The sequence below is a fragment of the Clarias gariepinus genome, chromosome 21 (assembly GCF_024256425.1).
Source record: "Clarias gariepinus isolate MV-2021 ecotype Netherlands chromosome 21, CGAR_prim_01v2, whole genome shotgun sequence".
Lineage (NCBI taxonomy): Eukaryota > Metazoa > Chordata > Actinopteri > Siluriformes > Clariidae > Clarias > Clarias gariepinus.
In genome coordinates, this window is record NC_071120.1 from 15,310,124 (window position 1) to 15,321,415 (window position 11,292).

At 39.0% G+C, this 11,292-nt stretch overlaps 1 protein-coding gene across 2 annotated transcripts; it reads left to right on the plus strand.

The window, feature by feature from the left end:
• Window positions 1–2,131: 2,131 nt before the first annotated feature.
• tent2 (terminal nucleotidyltransferase 2) lies at window positions 2,132–9,572 on the plus strand. Of its 2 annotated transcripts, XM_053481690.1 has the most exons (15): window positions 2,132–2,224; window positions 2,572–2,736; window positions 3,510–3,608; window positions 3,702–3,984; window positions 4,071–4,185; window positions 4,269–4,360; window positions 4,441–4,504; window positions 4,586–4,652; window positions 6,902–6,978; window positions 7,434–7,562; window positions 7,791–7,834; window positions 7,919–8,055; window positions 8,472–8,563; window positions 8,711–8,790; window positions 8,938–9,572. In XM_053481690.1, the coding sequence occupies exons 2-15, from the start codon at window positions 2,603–2,605 to the stop codon at window positions 9,010–9,012; spliced, it is 1,488 nt and encodes a 495-aa protein (XP_053337665.1). In that variant the 5' UTR covers window positions 2,132–2,224; window positions 2,572–2,602; the 3' UTR covers window positions 9,013–9,572. The 2 variants fall into 2 exon arrangements, 1 of the variants encoding a protein (XP_053337665.1); XR_008356076.1 differs by lacking the exon at window positions 8,472–8,563 and having other exon boundaries at window positions 8,938–9,015.
• Window positions 9,573–11,292: the final 1,720 nt, after the last annotated feature.

The following is an 11,292-nucleotide window of genomic DNA, read 5'->3' on the forward strand; positions in this document are numbered from 1 at the left end:
TAACCTGCATGTCTTTGGACTGTGGGAAGAAACCAGAGTACACTGGGAGAACATGCAAACTCCATGCACGCAGACTCAGAGTTGGAAATTGAACCTGGACCCTGGAGGTGCGAGGCCACAGTGCTAACCTCTACTCCATCGTGTCGCCTCACGATCACTATTATTACTACTTTCTTTTTTATGTGAACTTTAAATTCTGGTAGTTTTAATGCCACTACTGTTTTACATGTACCAGTGTTTTTTTTTATCATTTGCACACATCCTTCTACACACTGTATCTCTGACTAAATAATAACTTAATTAGTCTCTTTTTTTCTCGCTTCTTGCTCTTTTGAGAACATTTGTGTTGTCCCTGGTGTTTTTATTAAATGTGTTGTCTTGTAATGCCCTTTATTGTTGAGTTTATTGTTGATCCTTGATCTGTACACCACCCAGTTACCACTAACACTCTTGTGTGACAATAATAGGCACTGGTGGCTCAGTGGTAGTTGTTTCGCCTGCCATGCAGAAAGCCTGTGTCCGATTTCCAGCCAGTGCCCAAACCCCAGCTACTGGATGCAGTGCCAGTCCCAAGGGAGGGTAAAATGGGAGGGTTGTGTCAGGAAGGGCATCCAGCATAAAACCTGTGCCAAGCTTGTATGTGTGGACTGGATGGTCCACTGTGGCGACCCCTTACCGGAAGCAGCCGAAAGGATACAACTCTTGTGTGACAATGCACGCATATTTTCTTAACAGCTACAGTGAATACTATACTCAGCAAAAAAAGAAATGTCCCTTTTTCAGGACTGTGTATTTCAACAATAATGTTGTAAAAATCCAAACAACTTTACAGATCTTCATTTTTTAAAAGGTTTAAACAATGTTTTCCATGCATGTTCAATTAACCATAATCAATTAATTAACATGCACCTGTGGAATGGTCGTTAAAACCTTAACAGCTTACAGAAAGTAGGCATTTAAGGTCACAGTTCTAAAAACGCAGGACACTAAAGAGACGTGTCTACCGACTGTGAAAAACACCCAAAGAAAGATGCCCAGGGTCCCTGCTCATCTGCGTGAACGTGCATTAGGCATGTTGCAGGGAGGCATGAGGACTGCTGATGTGGCTAGGGCAATAAATCGCCATGTCCGCACTGGGAGATGCCTAAGACAGCGCTACAGGGAGACAGGAAGGACAGCTGATCATCCTCGCAGTGGAAGACCACGTGTAACAACACCTGCACAGGATCGGTACATCCGAATATCACACCTGCGTGACAGGTACAGGATGGCCACAACAACTGCCCGAGTCACACCAGGAACACACAATCCCTCCATCAGTGCTCAGACTGTCCGCAATAGGCAGTCCATGAGGAGGAGATGCACTGCAGTACTTCAAGCAGCTGGTGGCCACACCAGATCCTGACTGGTACTTTTGATTTTGAGCCTCCCTTCATTCAGGGACACATTGGGAAACATTTTTAGTTTATGTCTTATGGTGTTGACTCTGTTAGTGTTCATACAAATATTTACACATTAAGTTTACTGAAAGTAAAAACAGTTGAAAGTCAGAGGACGTTTCTTTTTTTGCTGAGTATATTATTATTCATTCATTCATTCATCTATATTTCTTTATTCTGTATACAGGGTCGCAAAGCCCTGAAGCCTATTCCAGGGCACGAGGCACAGCACAGTACACCCTAGAGGGGTGCCAATCCATCACAGGACACACACACACACATGGCCAATGGCCAATTTGAGAATGCCAATTAGCCTGTCTTTGGACTGTGGGAGGAAACTGGAGCACATAGGGGAAACCCACCAAGCACGAAAACATGCAAATTCCACCAACACACCAACAATTTTTTGCTTCTTTCTGCGTTTTTTAAAAAACATTTGTGTTGTCTCTGGTGTTTTATTGATTAGTTTATTGTTTAGAATTTATCCTTGATATGTACCCAACCATAAACCACCAAAATAATAATAATAATAATAATGCTATTCTTGTTAGCATTATTATTAGAATTTTAGTTTATGTTTTTTTCAACAGAGTGAACGGACGTTTTTTCAAAACAGTATACACAAGCGCTAACACGCGCACTTGCACGGAGCGGAAGTAAAAAAAAAAACAACAACCCGGAAGTAGAAAAAAAGGACAACACCACCCATGTATGCTTCCTGTTTTTTCTCCCCCTGAGTGTAGTTTAGCTCAGTGGCTAAGTCACACCATCTGCCCTGTCTGACTGTAAGTCCCCGTATTATTATCTACAGATTATAAAACACATAATTTGCTAACTGGAAGATTGAAATCTCAGCTACATATTACATTATATTAATTTCCATTACACAACTAGCTACAGTAGCCAGCAGGAGGGACTGTGTGGTGTTAGCGACCTAGCATGAATCTCTTACAGTGTTTGTTTTTAGGGTTGTAAAAGCGTAACGAATACAACAATAACCTTATTCCATTGTTAGTTAGCCCGCTGTTATACAAAACGTCTGAATTATTAATAAATTAGCATATTTAGAAAATATGAGATTTAATTTATCTTAAAACATTTGCCTTGTTTTTCACTCTTTTTCCCTTTCAAGAATCAGATGTTTGCTCTCTTTTCCAAACAACATGTTTTCGAGGTCTCCAGTCTTCCCAAACAAACATGGGCAAGTTAATGGTTTATTCCACCAGCACATTGTACCCCAAACCTGCCCCAAACCACAGCAACCACCTGAAACCCATCTTAATCTAAATAACACCAAGTGAGTCTCTTGATTTCTTGTTTGACGTCATTAATGCGTTAATTAGAACCAAACAACATGCATACAATTTATTTCTTACCAGCATTAGTACCCATAGTTGACAGAAAAATAGTTTGTAGAAACAGTTTAAAACTTAAAGCTAAAAATAAGATGATCAGCTGTTATCAGTGATATTTTTATTTCAGGTTGAAGCACACCTGCATGTCTGCGTGTCTTTCTGTACAGCAGAACTCTTACTTACTAGTCCATCCAAAGAAATAAAATCTTGTAAGAATAAGTATCTTACACCTTGTTTACGCTCTAAACTGTACTTCTTTCATCTTCAGCCAAATAAACTCTCTTTTCGGTAATCAGATTTATATAATATTATATAAATACATTATATAATATTTCTATTAATATTTATTGGTGCAGTTGTTTGTTTACATTGAGCAAGTAGCTTATTTTAAAGTATCTACTTTTCATAACTTCACTTCTACTCAACACTTTGATTTAATTTATGGCATAGGTTAAACTTCAGCCAGATATCTAAGTTTAATTAAATTCTGTACAGTGAGTTTTGCACGATGCTGTGATAAAATCTGGCTGGACAGGCATATAGATATAACATTTTTTGAGAATGGTTTCTGGTCCTCCAATGTATGAAATGTAAAGATATCAATAAAAAAATGAGTTCTGACCAATGTACAGAGAAAACCCTTCTTTATTTTTTTATTTATATAAAAGATATTACAGATGTGTTTAGTTTAAAACCCCTTTTCTTTCTGCCTCAGCTTTCATGGCCAACCTTTGAATATATTCCCTCATATCCCAATATACCAGTGGAAAGCTGCGCCGGAAATTTCTCGCACCAATTCAAATGGATCCAGGAAGTAAGCCTTGCTTTTCAGTGGCATCCTAATGTAGTGTGTTTTTGCAGAGTATCTCTGTCAGCCTTTAATGACCTTTAAATGCAATTCATTTAGAAGGAAAAGTGATGGGAACAGTCAGCATGACCAGAAGAGACAGCGCTTCAGTTCCTCCCATCCATATGGACATCCGGTTAAAATGGGTTCATTTAGCCCCGTGCCTCAGGACAAGTGTGGAAAAACCAGTGGGTTTTTGAGGGAGACATGCTCTCCTATTCACTTTCCTGTGCATCCTTTGGTCACGTCTAAACCACACTGCAGCGTGCCATTACCCAGACAGGAGGCAATTCCTACCCAGACAAATCAAAATTCCTTGCCATCATATGTCATCAAAGATAAGGTAAACCATGATTTATGATAATTTTTTTTTTTATCTTTAAGCCATATTACACCACTGAGTAGTGATGTGTTTGAACTGTGTTTCAGCTGAGCCAGCAGATCCTGGATCTGTTCCACACTTGTGAGCAGCAGAGTGAGGACTTGGAGAAGAAAGAGTTCTGTCGTGCGCAGTTGCAGATAGACATTCGGCGACTCTTTCCATGTATGTCTGTTCCTAACCTCCATCCACAGCTGCACGGTAAAGACAGATCAACTATATTTTATGTGACGCTGTCTCTCGTACAGGTGCGAGGATCTTCCTGGCAGGTTCGTCTCTGAATGGTTTCGGCAGTCGGACCAGCGATGCCGATTTGTGTCTTGTTATTCAAGAGGGTCCAGTAAGTAAATAAGTCCTATCAAAGCTTGAAATGTATTCAATTCTTAATTATTAATGTTGCTTATGCTTTTGAACTTGTAGATAAATCAAAAAACTGATGCAGTGTACATACTCAGTCTTGTGCAAAGGCTGTTTTACAAACTATGTAAGTAAATTTTCCAGACGTTTATAAACCTGAGCTGTAATACGAGTAGAGATAAAATTCAAAATGTTCTTTGGTCCCCAGCTTACATAGAGAGACCTCAGCTCATCCGGGCAAAAGTGCCAATATTAAAGTTCAAGGACCGAGTCAGGTAGGAAATTTAACGTTGGATTATTTTCAAGCATCAATTCAGCCATTCATTCATTAATTCATTTTGGGATATTTTCGGAATTACATGCACTCCAGCACTCCTGACTTGTGTTAAAAAAAACTGATGGGTCTGAAAAAGCTTATGTGCGTGGAAGTACATTTTAGAGGCCAGTAATTACACAACCAAGTTATGTGCTACACCTACATTGTGCTTGCACACACTAACTGCAGTTACATGAACAATGTTCCTTCAATTCTATTGAAATGTACATTTATTGCATTCGGCAGACGCCCTTATCCAATTCATTTTCTGTCACTCTGGATAGCCTTGTGGTGCTAAACTTGGGACCTTCTAATTCACAGTCCAACACCATAAACCCCTGACCCAGAAATAATTCTGATTAGAGATTCTGAATTTAATTGTTTACATAGATGCTAATTTGATAAGAGGTATGTTTACATGCTCAAAGCATTTAATCAGAATTAATCAGTACAACATTATGGTTCTGCCCACTGTGATGAAGAAAAATATAAAAAGAGCGGTTTTTGTTCCAAAAATAAGAGAAAGATGTTGAAAAAATTGCTCAAATGTCCTTATAAGAGGACATGACATTTTCTCCCAACTACATAGTCTATATATATCCTTGTCCTTGTATTTGAGCTGTTAAAATTATTTTGCCAAACTTCTTTTTGGTTGAGGACATTGATTAAATTTATAGTAATTAGCTTTGAAACAGTAGGCGGCGGCATCATTAATTTTTATGTCCTCACTAAATGTAACAGTAGGCAGTGTCATCTATGGCAAAAACGGGCATGTCGGGCTGGGAACATAGCTACTAAAACACCAGATCGGACCATCCGACAAAATTAATTTTAGTTTTGAGTACCACTTCTAGTACTGATAACTATATGTTTTTTAGCACTGCCTAGGCAGGATTTTGGCAATGTGATCTGGAAACCCTGTTTGCGAGAATTCAATTCATTCAATAGAAAAAGATGAGCAAGATGGTTCATCTTGGTGTCATGAGACCAGGATTTGCGTTTTTAGCCAGACTGTTCTGATAGATGTATTTAGATGGGCCTATCATTTAAATTATTAGTAGAATATTGTGGGGTCCATGTACACGCAACTAATCAGGTGAACCTTGTAGTTGTCTTGTAGTGTAATGGACGATTCTTGGTGCTTGTTCAGTCCCTTGTTATTTCGAGACTGGACTACTGCAACTGACACCTGGCAGGTCTGCCTTTGTCCATCATTCGTCCTCTGCAGCTAATTCAGAATGCAGCTGCACGCCTCGTGTTCAACCGTCCCAAGTTCTCCCACACCACCCCACTTCTCCGCTCTCCGCACTGGCTTCCTGTAGCTGCCTACATCAATTTCAAAACCCTGATGCTTGCTTACAAAGCTAAAAACGGCCCAGCACCCACTTACCTCTTAGCTTTAATCACACCTCGCACCGCACCACGTTCCCTCTGATCCTCCAGCAATGCTTGGCTTGGTCCTACCATCTCTCTGAGATTGTGCAAGACATGCATACAGATTGTTTTCTGTTCTGGCACTTAGGTGGACTTCCTCGAGATGTCAGTACAGCCGAGTTATTGGCAATCTTTAAAGGTTGACATATCTGGTTCTTTAATATCCACCCTCCACCCCCACCCCTATTAAAAAACAAACAAACAAACAAAAAACCTTCCTTACAGTGTTTGGTCTATGCATAGTTAGTCACCTAGAACCCATATCCAGTGACGGAAACTTAAGCATTTATTTAAGTCACTCAGGATAAGAGCGTCTGCCAAATGCCTAAATGTAAATGGTACCTCCTGTAGTTGCACAATCGCCCCAGTTTTTAACAGTCTGCATCAATATTTCTCTCGCCCTTTGTGTTTGCTGTCAGATGGATGCATTTATATTTGTTGTTATGAATCTTCTCGGTCCAGCAGTGAAATGGCATGTGTGTGTGGGTGTATGGGTGAAATACTTAGCTACACTCAGATGTACAGATGTACACACACATTACTAAGTTAAGCTGCATAATTTACACCTTGGTATAGATGTAAATTAACTTGGCCTGTTGTGGGTATTGATAAGTCATAAGTGAATGTTTATTTTTAAGCCAAGCCTTCATGCAGTTGGAGATTATTATTAAAGACTTTAAAAATATCATGTTCACTGGTACCCCTGATCTTTTCCTGGTGGAGTCGGTTGACTGAACCAGAGTCTAACGATTTTCCTCTACTGTGTTATTGCAGTGGTGTGGAGTTTGATTTAAATGTTAACAACACCGTGGGAATCAGAAACACATTCCTGCTGCGGACGTACGCATACCGTGAGTACATGTAAGGTTCTCAAATCTGAGTCTGTGATCCGATGTTTTGCAAGTGGAGATCAGTACAGGCTGCTATCTCACCATATCTCGCTAAAGCTATAAAAAAAAAATTCAGGTATAAATAATATCAGAGCTGTTTGAATACTAAATACACTACCAGTCAAAAGTTTGAACACCTTCTAACTCTGTGGTCTTTCCTGATTTTAATTTTTTCTTAAAATGTAAAAAAAAAAAAAAATGCTAAAGGCTCTCTTTTGCTTTCTTGGGAAGGTCTTCATGAGAGATAGTGTCCTAATGTCATATGCTTTGTTTTATAGATTTGAAAAAAATCTATTATTCTTCTAAAAAGTAGACCAATACATTCTATGTAGAAAATAAATCCCAACTTTTAATTGGTACTGTACATATTAGTACAATATAACAGTATGTATGTGCATCTGTGTCCTGTCATTTAGTGGAAAAGCGTGTTCGTCCCATGATCCTAGCGATCAAGAAGTGGGCTAGTCATCACAGGATTAATGATGCAAGCCGTGGAACCCTGAGCAGCTACACACTGGTCCTAATGGTCCTACATTACCTCCAAAGTAAGCGCCATTTACAGAAATACAAACATGTCATGTGCTATTAGCTATACAGTCATATTTGGATTTGATTTGAAAACCCAAATGTCTTCAATGTATAACAAAAATAAAAAAATATGACGGGCGTTCTGATCAGGCATACTATTCTGTATGACCCATTTGCATGAATGTAATCCTTTACATAAATCCTGAATTAGTTTTAATGTTTACTATTAACTCTGTCCTGTTTAGCTCTTCCAGATCCTGTCATTCCTTGCCTTCAAATGGATTATCCAGTAAGTATTTGATGCATGTGTTTGCCTAACCTAAGGGGTCAGATTTTTTTGATGATGTAGGACATGTAAACAATGTTCCTACAGGAGTGTTTCAGCCCTGTGATGGATATTCATCTTGTACCTGACGGCCCCAAGAACATTCCTCCTTTTGTGTCGAAAAACCAGTCATCTCTTGGAGAGTTGCTCCTTGGCTTCCTGAAATACTACGCCACAGTTTTCAAGTGAGTATTGTTACCACATACAGTACATGTAGTCTTGGCTGATAGTGAGATTTTCAGTGTGCGATTTGACCTGCGATGTCACTTCCTGAATCCCTACTTCCTGATTACTTTTGTATTTACTCTCATTCGACCCAGAGACACTTCATGTGTGTGAATGACACATGGATTAGAAGCTAAGCTTTGCTTAGTCCTCTGTTAGACTGAAAGTCCCACACATCTCCCAGGCTGCCAGGCTCTTGTTTCATTAAACTATTTGACTGACAGCAACAGGTCTGAAAAGGTTTCCCCTTTTCATGGCCTTGGCTGAGTCTCCCACATGGCTTACTTTAACATATGACACAACATAAGTGACAATGTACAGGACAAAACATCATGGTGCTAGATTTGAAGTCACTGTATTGCTGTTCATCTTACAGATGGGACAAAAACATTATCTCTGTTCGTGAAGCAAAAGCTCTGCCAAAGGCAAACTGCTGGGAATGGAGAAGCAAGTTTCTTTACGTGGAGGGTGAATTGACTTTGCTTCTTTAGACAGCAAAATTATTTTTTCCCGATATAGTTATACGCTAGTCAGTTTAATTCAGAATACTAAAATCACAATATTTTTTTTCAATTTCTTATTTCGCATTACATAATAGCTTGTTTCTGTTTTCAGAACCGTTTGATGGCTCAAACACAGCCAGAGCAGTTCATGAGAAAATCAAATTTGATGCCATCAAAGCAGTATTCACAGAGGTATATAACTTAGTCGAACTACTTACAAAACTACAAAACCACTTCAAGATTAATTCACACACTGCAGTTTTCCCCTTGATTAGGGAATTATTTATTTAGCAATAAAAATAAAAATGCACTTTAACTGTCTGTTCTTGCTCTTTACAGTCCTGGCAGGTGCTGCAAGTGAGAAAAGATCTGAACTGCATTTTACCCATCAGAGAGACAATTCCGAAAAGATAACCCAAGCCCTTTATGAACCTTTTCATTCAGAGTGCTGATCCAGCTTGTGTGATCTTTACGTACGACTGCCATCTTGAATCATCTTTCTTTCTACCACTTCTACCTTGGACCTGTCTGCATTTTAATCAGTGGATAAAGAATTGTCTGTTCTTTGTTTGGTTGAACAGACGTAGAGTTTGTGGTTTGGGCAGCACTGCGATGCTCGCTACAACTTCCTTACTCTTGAAGCACAAACAGCCAAAGTCTCTCGTGAGCTTGAGACGTGTGTATAGATGAGATTGTGTTCTTAATGGCATAATAATCAGGTTCTCTTGCCAAACAGCTCATGTTTAATTACTCTGTTCTGTATTTCTACAGTGAAATATAATTAGTACCTGATCTCTGATTTAATGCCTATTTCTGACACTTTAATTAATATCCGACTTCTCAAAACCAAGCATTTGAAAATAAGTAATTGGTGTATGTTGGATTCTCCTGACTATTCCTGTCACTTCTTGTACATTTTGTACAGACTTTTTAATGACTATTTAAAGAATTAAAATTTCCTAATTTAAATGTTATCATGTTTGCCTTCTTGTTACATGTGCAGTAATCAAGGACAATAAAACAGAAAATTCAGGCTCAACACAACAGATGAACAGTATACAAGTGATATACTAGTCATTGCTAGTGGAGGGATTATTTCTGTCTATTTGAATCTTTCAAAAATGTGGCAATTGTTTATGTAAATACATTCTGATGGGCGTACTCTTTTTATGTTGTTAGCATTACATTGTTTATTAAAATGAGAGGAGACTCTATAGGCTATAGACTCTTTACAAAGTCTTCAGGACTTCAAATCACTCTACAACTTTGAGGAGCAGAAAGGCATCTCAGAAAACAGAACACATCAAGCCGAGGTGGATGGGAAATAACACCAGATCATATCAGGGTTCAGTCCTTCCAGCCAAGAATCTGAGGCTATCACGGGCATAGGTTCAAGTAAGGAATGGTGTTGGAGGTAGTGTCATGGTTATGGGTACATACCTGCTTCTTAATTATGCTCACTAAACTTTAGTGGTAATGTAACTCATGATGGTAACAGCCAAATGAATTCAGAAATTTCATTTTATAATCAGAAATGTCAACATTCTGTAGGAACTTGCAGAGAAATACACCCTGAGTAATTGGTGTTCATTTTATTGCATCTTTTAACATAATTCCACTTGCCTTTTAAGTTTTAATTTGTAACTGTAACTTTCAGTCATTCATTTTCCATACCACATATCCTGTACAGGTTTGTGGGGGCCTGGAGACTATCCAGATTATATGGGCATGAGACTAAGTACACCCAGGACCAATCCATTGCAGGACACACACACTATAGGTAATTAATGGATGCCAATAACGTAATCTGGAAGAAACCCAGCAAACACAGGGAGAACATGCAAACTCCATGCACACAGAACTGAGATGGGAATCGAACCCTCAGCCCCTTACTGTAACATGACAACCAAAAATGGAATCTGAATTTCTTTAAACACAAATTATAATACAAGTCAAATTTGGCTTGTGCTCATTAGAGAGAATGGGCAAGACTGTGATGCCAGACCTTCTTTGTAATGAGGTCCCATGAGTTTTCCAACTTGGAAAATCACTACTGCTGTTTATTCTATTTTATTGTTTTTTTTTTTCTGGAAGCACATCATGAAATATTTGCTCACAGAAAAAGATATGGCTACACCTTTGGCAAATTCCTGAATTTGTCTACTTTCAACAGTCTGAGATGGGAATGAATTAATGTGCACTGGGAGCTGCCTTCAAAAAGACATGTAGTTGGACTGTAAATTTAGCTAAGACCTGAAACCCTGATGACAGGTGACCCATGTAAACACACACATTTTTTTTATATTGTATTCCATCAACCTAAAGTTTTCCATGGGTGATTTTTCAGACGCAAATCTTTCTCTCTCTCTCATAAAAACGGTCAAAAAGAATTATAGAGAATGAGTGAGTAATACTCTCACTCATCGTCTATACCGCTTTATCCTGTATTTCGGGGGCATGGAGCCTATCCCTGGAGACTTAGGGCACAATTTGGGAACGTCAATTGGGAATGTGGGAAAAAACCAGAGTACCTGGAGGAAACCCACCAAGCACGGGGAGAACATGCAAACTCCATGCACACAGAGACAGGAATCGAGCCTGGCCGGGAATCGAACCCTGGAGGTGCAAGGCGACAGTGCTAACCACTACACCACCGAGTGATAGGCTGAGTGAAAAACAGGACATTATGTGAAA

Excerpts from the sequence above, each read along its gene's own strand:
- tent2 (XM_053481690.1), top strand. The coding sequence starts at position 2,603 with ATGTTTTCGAGGTCTCCAGTCTTCCCAAACAAACATGGGCAAGTTAAT. Across the intron at positions 4,186-4,268 it reads CATTCGGCGACTCTTTCCAT|GTGCGAGGATCTTCCTGGCA; the intron begins GTATGTCTGTTC and ends TCTCTCGTACAG. Across the intron at positions 6,979-7,433 it reads GCTGCGGACGTACGCATACC|TGGAAAAGCGTGTTCGTCCC; the intron begins GTGAGTACATGT and ends CCTGTCATTTAG.